At 41.2% G+C, this 18,776-nt stretch overlaps 1 protein-coding gene across 1 annotated transcript; it reads right to left on the bottom strand.

The window, feature by feature from the left end:
• Positions 1 to 1,325: 1,325 nt before the first annotated feature.
• On the bottom strand, positions 1,326 to 17,730 carry pias2 (protein inhibitor of activated STAT, 2). The gene is made up of 14 exons (XM_034091722.1): positions 17,690 to 17,730; positions 15,619 to 15,806; positions 14,023 to 14,110; positions 13,893 to 13,943; positions 12,938 to 13,028; positions 12,725 to 12,859; positions 12,502 to 12,607; positions 12,235 to 12,308; positions 11,455 to 11,615; positions 8,555 to 8,688; positions 7,507 to 7,696; positions 3,782 to 3,918; positions 3,644 to 3,681; positions 1,326 to 2,943 (listed from the first exon to the last, which is right to left on the bottom strand). The coding sequence occupies exons 2-14, from the start codon at positions 15,728 to 15,730 to the stop codon at positions 2,728 to 2,730; spliced, it is 1,533 nt and encodes a 510-aa protein (XP_033947613.1). The 5' UTR covers positions 15,731 to 15,806; positions 17,690 to 17,730; the 3' UTR covers positions 1,326 to 2,727.
• Between the last annotated feature and the right edge of the window lie 1,046 nt (positions 17,731 to 18,776).

An 18,776-nucleotide genomic window follows, 5' to 3' on the forward strand; every position in this document is an offset into this window, starting at 1 on the left:
GCCCCAGCTGCTATACCAGTCTAAAGATGTCCAGAGACACACCCCGCATCGTGCTGTATGCTTTTAAAGATTTCGTTTCCATTTTGGGAAAGAGCAGCGCAAAATGCACATTATGTGGACAGAAGATTGAAGAGAAGACTGGGACGTCGAATTTCAATCGACACCTTTCACGGCGGCACCCAGAAAAGTAAGTAGAAATGCTATTGTTAGCTTGCTAACCCACGTTAACGTTAGCCACTAAATTGACTCCACAAAGGTTTTAAGATGTCGGGTTAGATGGAGGTAGGGGTTGACATCACATCCTAGGGACCAAGTGCAGTTTTATTGTCTAGATAGATACTGTTAAAAAGCTATACATGTCCTTGGTGATACTGCAGATGATGAGTAGCCTAGCCCTAGCCTACAATGACCGTGAAAATTAGAGACTGAAAATGATCTCCGTCACGGAGGCTCCATAACACATTACTCTAAGGATTGTTCTTAATAATGTATTTTCAGTTTCTGTGGGTTTTCAAACCATTAAATAAGTTCAATTGTGACATTGTGTCACTGTGTTTAATGTATACCATTTTCATTTGTAAAGCAGCTCTTTGAAGATGCCAGAACGGAGCACTGGAGTACTTAACCCCAAATTCAGAATGAAGTGAAAAGTATTAAAATAGGTGAAAATCACTACAAGTCTGGCCATTTTGAGAACTGTACATACACAAAAGGGGAGTTAGTCGGTTCCGTAAGAGCCAGCATGCGGGACCGGCTTTACAAGGTTTTGGTGAGTAACACGAGTGTAATGTGTAGCGTTAATGTTCTCTGGGATTTGTAGTCTTTCTAGTTGCGTATTTTTCATAGTCTTATATTTCAACAGTTTTAAGACAAACTGACTTTTTTGACATGGAAATGATTTTTTAAGATTGACAAACATCATATGTGTAATTCATGGCACAATTCAAACGGGATCGAAAGATACGTTTTCTCTCCATTGACTTCAATACTTAATTTTTCAGAAATAAGGTCCCATGGGGCGGAAGTAGATGGGCGTGAGTTCGCCACTCTATTGATATCCATCTGATCATTTCAATCTCTGAAAGAAGGCAAATGAGTGTATTTGCCTAATTTTGGATGGGCAAAATTATTTTAGCAACAGAGCTGGGATGGATTTGGGAGGCAGAGTGGAAACCAACTGGAACCATTTACTGAGTATCTGAACTACATTTACAACTTTGTTTACCTAATTCAATTATTATTGCTCTGACTAAATTACAAAGGAACATTTTACATTGAAGGCTGCTCTGTAACAGCTGGTAGAACCGATAAAAAAAACATTTGAATACCCGACCTGCCTTTTATGTTTACAGTCAGCAGTCTGTTCAGCAGTACATAAGTATTTTTCATCCTGCTTCTAACAATTCTTTCACCAGCATGAATGTCTGAAACAAGTTGAGCAACGAGTCCAAGCTCTCCTTCCATCCGGCCCGCCTCTGTTCCATGTTGAGGCACAGTGCAGATCAACAAGGTCACGTCAGCATGTCTTTTCTAAGTCAACAAATTGGTATAAATGAAGATTTCAATGTTCTAAACATTTCCAATAATTACAGATATTTATCTATCTGCCGGGGGAACAAAAATACAGAGCCGAGTGTGTTATTCACATAAATAAGAAAATAAGGATGGCCAAAAGACTAGATGTTCAGTTCATAATGATGAAAAAAAACTACCAAATATTCCCCAGGTTACACTACAACTAATGACTTTCTTTACTGTTAAAGGACGGCCAGTTCCACTGATTGGCAAACATATAATGGCACAGAGCTGAAGTCAATGAGTGGTGGGGGGGGAAAGTGACACAGAAAGCTAGCCAGAGGGAGACAGGGTTTTCCTAAGGATGCGACCAACTGTGATCAAAACAACTGGACTGAACCCAGGCTAAACCACTGGTAAATGTATAACCAAACCAAAGCTAAAACGCTGGGGACATTTGCTACAAAACCAATGCAAATAACTCAGTTTGAAATGTGAGCATGTGAGGTTAAAGCGCACATGAGAATATTTCCTAAAGTCTAATAAATGAACTGCATGTACAGCTCTGGAAACAAAACAAGATACCACTGCAGCATTATCAATACCTCTGGTTTTACTTTGTATAGCTATGTGTTTGAGTACAATTATTTAGTTTTTCTTTTGTTCTATAAACTACTGACCACATGTATCTGTGTTGGACTTCAACGGACACTAGACTGGAATGGCTGCCATACATGTAGAGATTGAGTGGTTTCTTAATTTCTTCCACTGCTGTATACGGATCTTCCAGGCTCTGGGACCACTCAAAGCGCTTTTACAACACGTCAGCACCCATTTACACACATTCATACGGAGGCAGAGGGCTGCCATCCAAGGTGCCACCTGCTCATCAGGAGTGATACATATTCATGCACACAGACTCACACACTGTTGGCCATGCCATCGTTGGCAATATGGGGCTCACTAGCTTGCCAGATGACACTTCAACATGTTGTTTGCAGGGGCGGGGGTGCAATCCTGTGTGCAAAACCCTTTTGAAGACCCCCAACGGCAAAAAGAAACATGCCTGGATACCGTTTTACACCGTTAAAATGCTCAGATCATCAAAGTACTCATGTATACCAATTAGGAAAATTCTACATGGCATGTTCACGTAGTGCACACTGAGAAGGCCACAGAAAACAGGCCTGGAGAGGTCCAGTGAGACGTGGCTCAGTCTAGTGAAATGATATCTGAAATGCCGCTGTCAGCCCCCCCTCCGGGGCCCCCCCCCCCTCCAGTGATGACCCGGGTCTCGTGGAGGGAGCTGGCAGCGTGGGAGCTGGTGTCGTAGTGGCCGCTGGAGGAGGACACCAGGGCGGAGGAGGTGCTGGCTGCACTCTGCATGCTGCTGGCCAGGTTGTCCAGGAACATCTGCGGCCGATAATGCTGACGGGAAGAAATGGTAATCATTTATTAAAGTCCACTCAAAGAATATTTAAACTGCTAAGATACAATTCCAACTTCACCCTCTTTTGTATCCACCTGAGCAGAGTCCCTGGATTGCTAACGACACATCTTTTTAGATTAACTTTTTATTAGAGATACCACATTTTTAATTGGTCTTTTAATCTTTACTGTTCATTTATTTGTATATAGTTTTAATTATTGTACAGGTTTTTACTTGTAAGGTTTATTATTCCTATTATTGATTTCGTTTTTATTCTTATTATCTAATTGGGGTTATCATTTTTATGTTGTTTTTATTTTGATATCGTAATTTCTGGTTTTGTCCTCCTTTATTTTACCGAGGAGAATATTATGAAAATGTAGAAAATGGAAGTAGTCGTTTTTGAATATAATCAACTAGCTTGTGTGAAATAAAATGGAAGTCAGGTTGCTACAGCTGTTATATTGATATGTCAGATATATCTAATAGGGACATAGGCGTTGAATATGGTGAAGGAAACTGAACGGCAAAGTCAACATTTTAAAAAGGAAAGACAGTGAAATGTGAAGTGCAGTTTTATACTAGGGGTCAATATAATATTTATTTTATAAAATATATAAGTTTATTTGGATGCTTAAGTACAATATCTGAGTACTTCATCCACCTCTGTAGAGAATGTGATCACAGTAGAAAACTCACCTGAGGATCTGCTTGGATTAAAGAAAACAGATCCAGACCTGTAGGAGAGAGAGAGAGAGAGAGAGAGAGAGAGAGAGCAGGTTAACAGTGGGCAGTGGGGAGATGGCAGCAGGTCAGTGTCCCTTCACCCCGACTCACTCTGCATGTCAGTGGGGATGGAGGCCAGGGTGGAGGGGTGGAAGGGGACTGCATAGTCAGCCAGCGCGGAGCTCAGGTAGGACGGGTCCAGGGCCTGGACATTTGGCACACGCACAGTGGGCTGGTAGGTCAACACTCTGAGAGGAAACAAGCATTACTGTGACTGTGTGTCCGACATTTTGTTATTCTCATTTCGATTTTAGGGTATATTTTCAAAGACATACTTAACAGGAAAGACAGCAGTTTGATACAAGGACAATGCTCACACACATAAAGAGAGGCATGCCAGAGCTATGAGTTTCTTTTATGTTTAGAAATGATGCCATTGGGCGTTGTGCCCAGCAAGCATGTAGCTGGACTCGAGGCTACTTCCGTATTCAGGATCTCAAAGAGTATGCACTCTTAGTAGTCACTCCAATAGTGACTGTAGGAGCCATGAAACGTGTAGTAATGCGTTTTGTTTTAATATAAGATATTTGTTTGATCACTATTGATTGGTTGGCTTGGGTCACATGGATATGGGCGGCACTCATTATAATCCTGTTCACCTGCGTGAGGTGTGTGTGGAAGAGAGGGTGACACAGGGCCGTTGTACTTTTTGTTGACCGCAAGTTTAATGATTGCTTTGATTACTATAACAATGTACAGATTTCATTAAACTACATTATTTTTCAACAGTTTTTGATCTCAGCAAGTACTGTTTTGTAGCGTGCCACACAATATCAAACAGGCCCGGCCTCAGCCTCTCAGCGACTTTAGGCGCTTTCACACGCAGTACTTCACCCACTTTAGTTCCGATATAGTTCCAAAATGTTGCGTTCACACCAAAAAAATCCGGAACTAAAAATGAGTTCATGAGAACATTTGTACCCCCTTTTCCGTCCCTGCTATACCTCATTCACACCAACGCAACTCCGGTTCAAGCTCCGTGCTAGAGCTTTTCAGGTTCAGAACCGGCTCTTCGGTTTAGCTCCGGCTCTTTTCACACCGCCCAGAGTCCGACTGGTGCTGCGTCATTGCGTCATCGTTTGCGTCATGACGTAACCGTTTGCGTGCCTGCTTCATAAAGCCAAACCGTGCAGAAACCCCTCACAGCTGACTAGGGGTGCAACAACTAATCGACTTAATCGACTTAATCGATTAAAATCGATTACCAAATTAGTTGCCAACTAATTCAGTCGTCGATTCGTTGGTGACGTCATCACGTGCGTTTTACGCGCCGTTAAGCAACAACGTTATTGGTACTGGAGACATTTAAAAAATATATGTCATGTATTATTGATACAAAAACATTATATCGCAGTCTTAGTGTGGCCAGCTCGTTTATAATATGTAAAAAGACAAACAAATGCGTCTATGATGTATTTTCGATGAGACGAGATCTCTCTCCCTGGTCTGTGTGCGAGGGGGCGGGGCAGTTTACACACACGGGGCTGCTACATGCAGCAACACTGCGGAGGTGGCGGGGAGAACGCGCTCCGAGGTGTGGTTAAACATTACCCATATCGTTGCTCGTTGCCAAAAGTGCAATAAGAGTTTAGCATGTAAGGGCGGTAACACGAGCAATGTGTCTAAACATTTAGCAAAGTGCTCCACATCCAGACGGAGGAATGCACCGGGTTGGACTGTCTTTCTAGCAGCTCTGTAGCCCCGTCCACGAGTAACGTTTCCACGTCAGGTGTTCTGTATGCTAGCAGCAACACACGGAGTTAACTACATTATATAAACATGGGGTAATGATTTGAGGTAACTGAATTAGTTAGTTTGTTAAAGTTTCAGCTATTCTGTTTACAGTTAATCACATTATTTATTATTTGCTAAAACACTGTTGTTTCTTTTGATGTGAAATATTATTTATTTAATTTAAATGAAAAGCAATGATCATTTTGTAAACAATTTATTTAGTTAATTTAATAATATGTATTTTTTAATCAAGTATTCATCTTTATTGTCTTCATTGTTAGTTTCCACATGCCTAAAACAACCTCAAGCTAAATCTAAAAGTTGATAAAATCAGAGAGTTTGAGAAATTGTGCAAGGCATAATAGTCCGAATAGTCGATTAATCGTTTCATTAATCGATAGATTAATCGACTATCAAATTAGTCGTTTGTTGCAGCCCTACAGCTGACACCGACAACAACAACAATGGCCGATTGTGCTCCAGCTTCCTCTGTGCCTCTTCGGAAGACCCAATTCCCAGTAGGTAGCTGGTCTCTTCAGTGGACCACTGCTGCTTGTTAATTTTCTCCATCGTTGTGTACAAACTGGATAAAATGCCGGCTTTTTGTTGTTGTTCAGGAGTTGATCCCGGCCCTGCCCCCGCCTCGACGTAAGCGTGACGTATGCGGTGCTTTTGCTCCAGCCGGAAAAAATGTTGGTGCTTGAAACGAACCGGATTCCGGAGCTAAGAGGCTGCTCCGCTGCGGTGTGAACAGGAAAACCCGGTGCTTTTCAAGCTCCGAACCGACCCTGAAACACCGTTGGTGTGAATGAGGTATTATGGCACTTTTCCACTGCAGCGGGTAGCTCGCTTTAAGCGTGCCGACCGTGCGGGGCCCGTTTTTCGTTGCGTTTCCACTTGGCCTAGTTTTGGCCCGGGGCTACTTTTTCACCTTTTTTCTGGCCTGACTAAATCGTGGTTCTAGGACCAGGAACAACCAGGCTGAGTCGGGCTGAGTATGCTAAACTAGAGAGAGAATCGCTGGCAAGGGGGCTACAACTACAACAAGATGAACATATTTGACCGTGATTTAATTGTAATACACGTTTCAAAATGATGCCGAAGTAACAACATACTGATACCGGTTAGTAAAAACCATGAATTAATGCTTTGACAAGTCTGCAGACAGACGTCAGGCGAAAACCCTTTTAAAATGCGTGCTTTCTAAATGGAGCTTGGCTAAGCTAACGTTATATATGCTCCGACCGTCCACACTCACAACAACGGCCTATACAGACGTAAATTAACCAGCGACTGTATTCGCCATGACACAGGCAGTCTGTGGTTTGTACTTTAACTTGTGTCTAGTTTCTGAACAGATATGAAGAGCTGTGAGCTCTGAGTGCTAACAGCTAACGGCTGTGTTGTTTTTCTGGGGCGCTCATTGAAGATGACGTCACGGCTCCGCCTACACTGCGTTACTATAGTAACTACCCCAGTTCCTAAACTGTAATGGAAGCGCAGCATTAAAGTGAGCCGGGCCTAATAAGGCCTAACCAAACAGAGCGAGGCCTGCAGTGGAAACGCGCCATTAGAGAGCAGGGACTTTCGTGGGAGAAAAAGGTTACTATGTCTGATTGGCTGGGCGGAATGCAAACCACGCCCCGTAAAAGTCCCAAAGAGTTTTGTGAAGCCGACATCTTATTATCCTCGCATTAGCATTAGCCCAGCGCACAAACGCAGAGAGACTAACTTATGGCAACACAAAAGAAAACATGGGAGCGGTGGAGATGAGGAGGTGTCGAACTAAAGAGTTCTCATGAACTAAGTACAGATGAACCTTTGTGGGAAAAGTACTGTGGTGTGAAAGCGCCTTTTGTTTGTTTCCTACTGTCGTTATAGTGACTAATGTATTGTAAATATTGTGGACCACTACGACAAATACTGTGTCTTCCCCTTGGCCCATGCATCAAATGTCAGCTAAATGTAATGTGATACTTGCAGATTTGGTCCAGGCATGTCTGTTTATGGTTCTAGAAAAGGACAAAGACAGGCTTGCTCACCCCTTCGGATGCATCTCCTCAGTCTTGGAAATGTAAATGCAGCGTTTCTTCAAGGGAGGGTCCGAGTCCTCTTCATCAGAGGAAGAGGAGGACGAGCTTTCCAGAGTCAGATCGATCACATCTGCCTTCTTGGTGGTGCTGGGCTCAGTGGAGTGGGGGACCGCTGCAGACTGGCGCGAAGGAGCTGACGCTAAAAGGTTCAGACCAACATAGATTTGTATTATTGACAGTAATTACCATGAAGAGACCAAACCAACAATGTCTGTCCCTTTCTGGCTTTCTGTCTGTGGCTCTCAGCTCCAAGCCCATTGCACCCTATTGAATTCTCAAAACAAACGTAATCTTAAAAATATTCTTATGATCAATGGCCGAGAGGAAGAAGGTATGTCAGGCTTTGATATAAACACATGTCGCCGCCTGAGCCGTATCAGAAACCCGGTTTGTTCTGCGCAAAATTGATTGATTCTTATACTTTTCAGTGTATATGAAATATTAAATGGCCTTCAAATAGAGAACAAAAAACGGAATTTAGAAATAATAACTTGATAATATTGGCAAAATATTACAAACTAAATGCCGTTCCCTCAAAATGTCTCCCATATTTATTGAATTATTTATAACAGAGTACTTTATGAAAAATCTATACAATTTAGCAACATTAAAAAAGCCCTGCAAAATGACCAATATCTATCCACCTGAATGACCACTGTCTATAACGCCCCTCAGTTTCATGTCAGCATATGGGTGAGCATTTTTCTGATGTTGGTGTTGTAAACTTTTTCATTAAGTTATTTAAAAAACCAACTCCCCCGATATCATGGATTTTTTTTTTAGTCTTTTCTGACTTCTATTACATAACAAGTCCAACCAAAGATAACATTATTTGTATTTAAATCCCAGGAAAAACGTGAAGTGCTTCAACATATTTCAGTGAGCATCATGGGAATTAGCAGCATTTTGGCACAGGCGCATAAGAAATCGGTGAGTGGCAACATTTTGTTGGTCGGATCATTTCAAACCTTGCTCAGGTACAGGATGATGTACTTACTCTCCACTTTTGAAATTGACTGCGAGGGAACTTTGACGGCTTCTTTCTTGGGTCTCATGGGACACCAGGTTCCGTCCTCCTGGAACTTGATTTCATCCACATCGGAGCAGTCGTTCAGGATCTCCAGGAATAGACTGAAAAAGAACAAATCCCTTCAATCACCAGTTTATAGCAGGGGCCACTAACTGGTCAGGTGGACTTCATTGGTGGGTTTCTCAGGTTCTGACACGACTTTCATGACCTTGAGCTATTTAAGACTTCTACATATCAAGTGAATTTCAATATGCATGAGCATGAGGAATGTCCCAATTGATTATACCGAAATGATAAATGTCAAACCTATTGATCCTTGTGTTAGAAAAAGGGATGTTCCAAGCAATGTTGTGTTTCTCCAATACTTCTTAATGTTGATGCAGACTGTATCGCATATGGAATTACATGTGCAACCCTCTCAATGTGAGAAATCTTTTTTTTTTTTTACATGCTGCTTAATCCAAAAACTGAAAGTATTTACAGTGGGACAAAAAAGTATTTAGTCAGCCACCAATTGTGCAAGTTCTCCCACTAAAAAAGATGAGAGAGGCCTGTAGTTTTCATCCTAGGTACACCTCAACTATGAGAGACAGAATGGGGGGAAAGAATCCAAGAAATCACATGGTAGGATTTTTAATGAATTAATTGGTAAATTCCTCGGTAAAATAACTATTTGGTCATCTACAAACAAACAAGATTTCTGGCTCTCACAGACCTGTAACTTCTTCTTTAAGAGCCTCCTCTGTCCTCCACTCGTTAACTGTATTAATGGCACCTGTTTGAACTCGTTATCAGTATAAAAGACACCTGTCCACAACCTCAAACAGTCACACTCCAAACTCCACTATGGCCAAGACCAAAGAGCTGTCAAAGGACACCAGAAACAAACATGTAGACCTGCACCAGGCTGGGAAGACTGAATCTGCAATAGGTAAGCAGCTTGGTGTGAAGAAATCAACTGTGGGAGCAATTATTAGAAAATGGAAGACATACAAGACCACTGATAATCTCCCTCGATCTGGGGCTCCACGCAAGATCTCACCCCGTGGGGTCAAAATGATCACAAGAACGGTGAGCAAAGATCCCAGAACCACACGGGGGGACCGAGTCCATGACCTGCAGAGAGCTGGGACCAAAGTAACAAAGGCTGCCATCAGTAACACACTACGCCGCCAGGGACTCAAATCCTGCAGTGCCAGACGTGTCCCCCTGCTTAAGCCAGTACTTGTCCAGGCCCGTCTGAAGCTTGCTAGAGAGCATTTAGATGATCCAGAAGAGGATTGGGAGAATGTCATATGGTCAGATGAAACCAAAATAGAACTTTTTGGTAACTCAACTAGACGTGTTTGGAGGAGAAAGAATGCTGAGTTGCATCCAAAGAACACCATACCTACTGTGAAACATGGGGGTGGAAACATCATGCTTTGGGGCTGTTTTTCTGCAAAGGGACCAGGACGACTGATCCGTGTAAAGGAAAGAATGAATGGGGCCATGTATCGTGAGATTTTGAGTGACAACCTCCTTCCATCAGCAAGGGCATTGAAGATGAAACGTGGCTGGGTCTTTCAGCATGACAATGATCCCAAACACACACTGCCCGGGCAACGAAGGAGTAGCTTAGTGGCCTAGCCAGTCTCCAGATCTCAACCACATAGAAAATCTTTGGAGGGAGTTGAAAGTCTGTGTTGCCCAGCGACAGCCCCAAAACATCACTGCTCTAGAGGAGATCTGCATGGAGGAATGGGCCAAAATACCAGCAACAGTGTGTGAAAACCTTGTGAATACTTACAGAAAACGTTTGACCTCTGTCATTGCCAACAAAGGGTATATAACAAAGTATTGAGATTAACTTTTTGTTATTGACCAAATACTTATTTTCCACCATAATTTGCAAATAAATTCTTTAAAAATCAGACAATGGGATTTTCTGGATTGATTTTTTTTTCTCATTTTGTCTCTCATAGTTGAAGTGTACCTAGGATGAAAATTACAGGCCTCTCATCTTTTTAAGTGGGAGAACTTGCACAATTGGTGGCCGACTAAATACTTTTCTGCCCCACTGTATATTACATTATGGAGAGTGAAACTATGCAGTGACATGCTCGCAGTGTAGAGCCTGGCTGTCACTAAAGACAGTAGCACTGCAACACTAGCAGTTACCTAATATATCATATTTCAATGACTTGCATATAGACTCTTATTGCACTATTTCAAACTATTTTTCTTCTTGTATTTACTTGCACTATATTTTTCTGTTTATCTGTGTTGCTCTGTTGGAGAAGCCTGTGACACAAGATTTTTATCGACATAACTACACTGTAGCTATGTTCGTTTGACAAATAAAGAACCTTGTATTTTAAACACTAGCCTGCTCAGTGAAATTATTTATTGTAAACATATTTGTACAATTTAGCCTTTAGGAAGCTAACTCCTGCTCTCTGCTGCACTTGCTCAACGCACTCTTACACATGTTAAACTGTCATCTGATTTTGTGTTGTATTTCCACTATCCTCCTTTTAATGCACAATTCTATTGTCAGACCTTTAATCCATTTTTGTTACGTCTTTTCTATGCTATTTTTTGTTTTTATGTAATTTACTGGTAACTGTATTATATCTTTTATCCATTTTCTGTGAGTTTTTTAAGAGACGTCAACCGTGTACTGTGAAGCACTTTAAACTGCAGTTCTTGTATGAAAGGTGCTATACGAATAACGATTATTATTACGCCAATTTTTTCCATTTTATGGTGAAGTAGAGATATTAGGAATTGTTCTGCCCAGCTTTAATAACTTGTTTTATCTTTTGTATCACAATCTGAATGTAGAAGCAGCAGGTGTGTGATGTGGTCCAATGAAGGGAACTGACCCGTCGATGATGAGACTCTCGTACGCAGCCTTCTTGTCGCACACAGGACAGATCCAGGTGGGTTTCTTCTCATTCATCTGCAGGTACAGGGCCGCGTCAAAGCACTGCAGGTGGGAGCAGGTCACCGCCCGGCACGGCACCGTCAGGCGCATCTTACCCAGCTGGAGGACAAAACACACAGGTCAGTCAGGACACATGCCTTTAGGAAATGCTTGGTTCAATTCATGCCGTTTTCCTTACATGGCATTATCTTTATGTAATGTAACAAGTGGAAAGGTCTACGTAACATTAACACAATGGACATGATGGCAAAATGAATTTAATCTAATAATTCTGTCTTGAAAACCAATATAACTTCACTTCTGAAGGGAGTGCTCATTTATTGGTTTTAGGCGAAGATGCTCTTGAGCCTTTGTGCTTTTTAAATATGATCATGGCATGTATATTGAATTCTTCAGACTTTGGCACCCCCCAGTGGCATCCCAAATGAGAACTTGTGGCAGAAAGTAATGCATGATTATTCTGTGATCAGATCAACTGCCGCTGTTTGGTCACTACGGAAATTGGCTCCAACATCGGCCACACTTCCTGGGGGCTTGCCCCTGACAGAGTAAAGAGTCTGATGGCCACAGGCAGGAAGGACTTCCTGCGGCGCTCTGAGATGCATCTTGGTGGAATGAGTATTTCACTAAAGGTACTCTTGCTCCTGACTAGTGTCTCAGGGTCAGAATTAAAAACGTGCTATTTAAAAGTCACATTGAACATGGATGCTTCATTTACCGGGCACATGAGTGAGACTCGAAGGCTCGTTGTAGCAATCTCACTGTCTGGATCTGCCGTCAGCTTCTCTTTAACTGGAACACAGACGGCATGCGAAACAAAATGATTCATTAAAAATATATATATACACAATATGCAAAAACCAAAGTCATCCCCAGGGGATGCCAGTCTGGAGGCGCACTCCAGACTGGCTTTCAACAAGTTGTGAGAAAGTGCTGCTGAATGGCATGTAGTCTGCCACACTGACAGGTTTCACTGTGCACTCACTCAGTGCTCTGGAGTGGTCTGGGTTTCTGATGCCCTTCATCCTCAGCCTCTGCAGGAGCAGTGGGGATGTCAGCTGCCTCACCAGGTACACAGACATGGAGTACGTCTGTAAAACATTAAAACAACCTTTACGGAATCTAATGCACTGTTAATGACCCAACACGTCCAACACAAGCACAGGGAAATGCAGTAGAAAGTGTTTGAATCATTTTCATATTCTCACTTTTCCAATTTCAGGTGCCCACGTCACTGAAATCTGATTGGGTACGGCGGAGGAGAGGCGGACCAGAGAGGTGATGTTGAGAGGTCTTCCCGGTCTCTTCTGTTCCACACCGTTTTTTGGTGGTGGTGCATAACCCTGCGAGAATACAATGCTTTGTGAGCGTCTTTATGGGGAGGACTTAGGTTGACTTCTGGAGAAGAAGAAAGCACTTACTGGCAGAGGGAAAAGTTTCCCATTGACCTTTATACAAAGACTGTTTGGGTAGTTGTCCTCTTGAGGGCAACTCGTCTCTGACAAGCAAAACCTGAAAACACAACGAAACATTTAAGAGACCGAATCTATATCTGGAAAAAAGCAGACTCCTCGTGAGTTCAAAGTATGATGCACAACTGGAGTATTGTAGTGTTTTTGAACAAGTGTCTTTCCTACTCATAGTACATGTTTAGTGTGTTTAGTAAACCTGTGATGACACGTTTATAATGGTTTGGAGTACAGGTGGACAGTTGTGTTTTTGTTAAAGCTGGTGCCATTTTTTACAGAGCAGGGCAGCTTAGGGCGGAGGTGGCGAAGTCCATAGGGACTTGGCTTGGCAACTGGAAGGTCACCAGTTCAAGTCCCGGAAAGACCAAGTGCTACCGAGGTGTCCCTGAGCAAGGCACCGTTCCCCACACGCCGTTCATAATGGCAGCCCACTGCTCCTAACACTAGGATGTGTCAAATGCAGAGAAACCGTTTCGTTACATAGTGCCTGTCCTACGTAATGACAATAAGTTCAATCTTCTTATGGCTGATATAGATCATCTGATAAAAATAGTTTCATAACTGATACACAATAGCGTTGAACCTAAATGTACATTTATTGAATGCAGTTGTCTGTATCGTCTCTCTTTACTTAAGTAGATCTGTCTGCAGTGTGCTTTATTTCTATACAATTACATTTGAAACAAATGTATCATTGTGTCTAAAATAACCAACACATGGGTTTACAGCATGAAAGTCCTGGTTTCTAGAACACGAATATAAAAATATAATATGATTTTAAAAGAGATTTAATAAATGGTTTGCTCACTTCATTTGAATAAATGTGTATTACTTTCATTTGTTTTTCTTTCCTTTATATTCAAAGTATTTGAAGATGTTTTATCTCCATGTCAGAGACAGTTCTCACCTCAGTTGAATCTGAACCATATAGTCTCGTCTTCCCCCTGGGAGAAAATCCCTGCAAAGAAACAAGGTTTAACAAACTAATCATATTTATTATTTAACACCACGAGTCTCTTTTCATTAAACAGTCCTACCTGGATATGCACACTTCACGAACTTGTTGTGGTGTCAGGGCAAAGATGAAGTATTTCTCTTGGTGGTACCTCTGTGCAGGACCCGCTCCTGGAGACACAAATGGTGACTGACAGTTAGAGTGAATACCATGGCTAATAACACACATTAGCATCATTAGTGACCTTCATACAGAACAAAAAGTTACCACTTTGGTGCCTTTTCAGATGGATCACTGCAGTAATCCCAACTCATCTGCACAATCCCCCACCATGAACTCAAATACTCTCCGAGAGTGCACTGAAACGCTGCAGCCCCCTCCTATCTGCTTCAATGTTTTCATTTGTGCTGCCTCTCCATGAACTACAGTAGTGGTTCCAAACCGGGGGTACGTGGACCCCTGGGGGTCCTTGATGCAGGATTTCCGCCCTGTGTAGCGAGTGTTTTCAGGATCAGCAAATGAAATCCAACACACAGAGTGCATTTTCGACTTCTGATCACTTTGCTGGAGAGAAATATCTCAAAAAACTTTGTCTGAATTGTTTCTGATGGTTCAGTGTCTAATCTCTATTCTCATGAGTCTTTCCCTCTTCCACAACAAAGGCTAATTGTGTTCACAATTCAATTAAAGTTCTGTACTAGGGACAAAGGCACTTAAGGAACACAGTCAACTCCGGTTAGGCCTTACTACGGAACAATGACAAACTGTACCCTTCCTACTGTTAGCTGGCACTGCCTTCGTCAAGTAGAAGTCTTGTTAGTCATATAGGATGTTGGTCATGTAAGGGTTAAAATACTCTTAATTGACCAAATAACTCAAACTTTGGTTTGAATTTCACTGAACCCAACTTCTGATATCAAGGTTCCATATTTTATTTTCAGTCACTACTAGACTACTTATTGCCAAGTCGGATACATCACAAAATGTTCCAGTTTCAAATACGTCTTGGGAGTTGATATGAAAGTTCATCATTATGACATGAAAGTGGCTTTTGATAAGCTATTCCCCAGCTGGTTGTATTTACACAATTGAATATATTAAAAGGTTTTTTTAGTTTGTATAGCCCACTCAGGAACGTTTCTTCATGAAAAACATAATGTGACTTTTTGTATTCCTTTAGGTTTTGCACATATTACCAACATAAGTGAAGTACTTCATACTACTAACTACACCTTCATGGAGCATCTGTATCAGAATTAGGGGCGCATGGGTAAAACATAGGCAAATAATGGACATACGCCACGTTTATCCGTTTTGCACGGCCTTGTGACTTAGTGCTGCTGCAGAGGTCTCATTTGCCGTCATTTTTCAAAGGTATGATGGAAAAAATCTTCAAGCTTAAATATGACATGAATGTGGTATAATCCTGTGATAAACAATTCCCTAGCTGGTTGCATTTACACAATTCAAAACATTTAAATGGTTTTAGTTTGTAAAACCTACTCAGGAAAGTATTGTCATGAAAAATGTTTTGTTGGTATATTATTAGCAACTTCTAGAATAAAACATTTGCAGCAGTATATGAGATAATTCAAAAATACCCGCCACAAGTCATGATGGCAGAACCAAGGGTTACATGTCTCACAGTTTAAAGCAAAAAGAAAACTCCATGGCGCACCTAGACTCGAAGGCTTGATGAGGATGTCCAGCACATCATAGAAGGGGAGGGGCTTCATTTGCACATCAGGGTGGACGGGGGGGACGAGAGGTGCCGGCTGCTGGAGGTTCATGCTGCTGTTGGTGTGGTCCCACGCGGCTGTTTCTCCTGTCGACACGCTGAGGTCTCGGCTGCTACAGGAAGGACTCCTGCTGACAGAAAAGGCAGTTTGGACTGTTTACCTACATCACAGTGAGAGTACGCCTACACGGCCGACCACTACACACAGCATAGGTCCTGATAAACCTGTTGCTGAACCTACCCTTACCAGGTGCAACGCTGTTTGTGTCCCTCATGAAACATGCTATGTACACATAGTTCCATGCGAACATTGACAAATAAAAAAAACCGAAACGCCCTTTAAGATTTTGGGAGTTTTATTAAAAAATAGTCAGTGAGAGACAGATTTGAAACTACGGTTAGAAAAAGTTACAACCGTTCCCGTTTCTGCCAGAGATAGGAAGTATTCCCCAAGCTTGTGGCTGTATTGACACCCGCCGCCTTAAAGAAGGAGCGTCACTCAGCTGAGAGTGTGACTACAGACGGAGTCCGTCACAGAGTGGGAAGCAGTACGATTGGAATTGGGCCAAAGGGTCTTTGATCCTTGACTTATTCTGGACACAGTGCCTTCATTTTGACTTTCAACCTCTTTTGTCGTGCCAAATAAAGCCCAGAAACACCTGAAGCTGGGACACTCTTGATTCCTCTATAAGTTACACAACTGAAGAAATAGTTAAACCAAGTGCTGAACACTACTGCTGATAAAGATCTAAACAAGAAGACGCTACACAAGCCAACATCAAGGCCAAACAACACACAATACAAGTCTTGATTACATTGTATGCATGCTTTTCTATGAAAAACCTGTATCTTGAGGAAATCTGGTTTTCAGGCTTTTGTGGCATTCATTAAATAATCATAAGTCTGGGTTCAATCAGGTTTGTTTACTTTAATACATCATTTTATCTGTGACTCCCTTAGGAACACTGTATGTTCTAATTTCAAAAACGGTTTTAAGTCACGTTCAGTTAATTCATATACAAATGATTAATTCAAGACAATTGATTAACATGAACAAGAGTGTAAGAGAATAGATGTTGTAATTTGCTAACACCATCAATTAAATCTGTGTGCACACATTATTATAGTTTCCTATTAAACCCTTTCAGGGTCTACAGGTTTCTTCTTTTCTAAGGTTACATTGTTACATAGGCCTACCTTAAGTACAAAACAACATCTTTATCAGATTAGGTAAATGAGTAGGCCTACAAGTAACACCGCTAAATGATTATCAGCATCACTTGTATTTTCATTATCACAGGAATAATACCTACATTAGACAGTGATGTTTAATACATGTAGTTCATAAGCAAAACAACTTCCCATCCTCCTTTAACCAAATTCAATCACGTTATATTACCGAACAAGCAAATAGTCAGTTATCGGCGGAGCAGCTGTTCACTCAGCTTTGTGTTTGCAAAGAGTTGTTTACATCAGAAAATATAGTCTAGACTTAACAGTACAATACAATGAAACTATTAAGTTGTTAAAACGATCAAAGAAAAAACCTAAAGACTTTAAACCAGTGTGGCTAAGGTTATATGAAGGTGTTAAAATTAAGATATTTAGACACCATAGCGTTAACTTTTTGCTAGCTGTTGTATCATCGCGATAATAGCTGCATGTAATCGACTTCGTGTAGGAGGGTTTTAATGACCAATTATGTTGCTTAACAGCGTTATACAACTACTTACAAAGACAACAACACCGCGACCAGACACATTGAGAAATGAAATTCAGCAAGGGTTTCAGTTGAAGTGAAATAACAAGAGACCTATTAGCGTCTCTTAGCATTAAGGCTAACTTCCTAAACGCTAACGACCTGCTCTTAAAAGTGCATATTTCTGCGAAATAATGCCCTATCCTCTGAGCCCGTCAGCTCCGACCGCCATATTTATAACATCATATTATTTTCAAGTTTTTGTAACGTGTTTTAATGAAAGTCACAATCAGTGTTTTTCTTTTAGCCTACCCGAAACTCTTTACTCTCCGCCATCTTGTTGTTCCGGTTATCCCGCCCAGAGTGACTACTTCCAGGTGACGCCCTGACGCCACAGTTTATAAACACAGCGGGCAGTGGAGCTCCAGTCCAGGGCAGTGGAGATCCAGTCCGGGGCAGTGGAGCTCCAGCCCAGCTTTTTTGCCTTTATTTATTCAAGAACATATTTAAACATTTTGTATACCACAAAAGTTGAGATCAGGGGAAGACATATAAAGACATAAAAAATGACAATCATAAAAGATAGCTTTTCTTTGAGGAAAATAAGTATTGCCCTACTTCTTTAGGACAAAACAGATCAAATAACCACCTTAGATCATCTGCGAAACACAACATGTGATGATGTATCTTAAAGAATATGATGCATTGTTGTCCAAACAGGAATTATAACTAGCACAATCTTTATAACAAAACAACAATAACACAATGTCAATGTTTCTTTCTTGTTTTACTTGTGTGATCTTTACATGTTTAGTCTGTAATCTGGAGAGAGATTTAAGATTCTTATTGCCAACATTTGCTCCTCTGTATGTGTTAATTAAATAGGCTACTATAGGCTAAGATATATGATACATAAAGAACATAAACCTATATTTTCATTTGCTTTTCTTTGAAATTTAACAGCCTTACAGAAATGTACATTCATACTAATTTGTGGAAACCCCCACTACAGGTACAACCTTATTCAAACTAAATAAGGCCTAATCATGTATTAGAGACATTTTCCGGTATCAAAAGTAAATGTTCTTAAGATTGAAATCTTTCCTGTGTTTATAATGTGCCAGTCATGTTTATGATTAGTTGTGGCCTATCTTTCAAAAACGAGCTGAATTCAATACAAATTATTCTGTGGTATTTTGATAGATTACATCTCTGGTTGTAGAAGAGAACAGAATAGCATCAATGTAAAGCATTGCCTCAAATACAAATATGGATAAGGCAAAACTGAACGTTGTGGACAACATTGTTGCACTAAAATTTCAGAGGTGAATATATTTGTGAATGATATTTGGATATAGAGGTTTTTTTTGTGCATTTAATATTGTCTGTTTTCACTGGG

The sequence above is a fragment of the Pseudochaenichthys georgianus genome, chromosome 9 (genome assembly GCF_902827115.2).
Source record: "Pseudochaenichthys georgianus chromosome 9, fPseGeo1.2, whole genome shotgun sequence".
In the NCBI taxonomy this organism is placed as follows: domain Eukaryota; kingdom Metazoa; phylum Chordata; class Actinopteri; order Perciformes; family Channichthyidae; genus Pseudochaenichthys; species Pseudochaenichthys georgianus.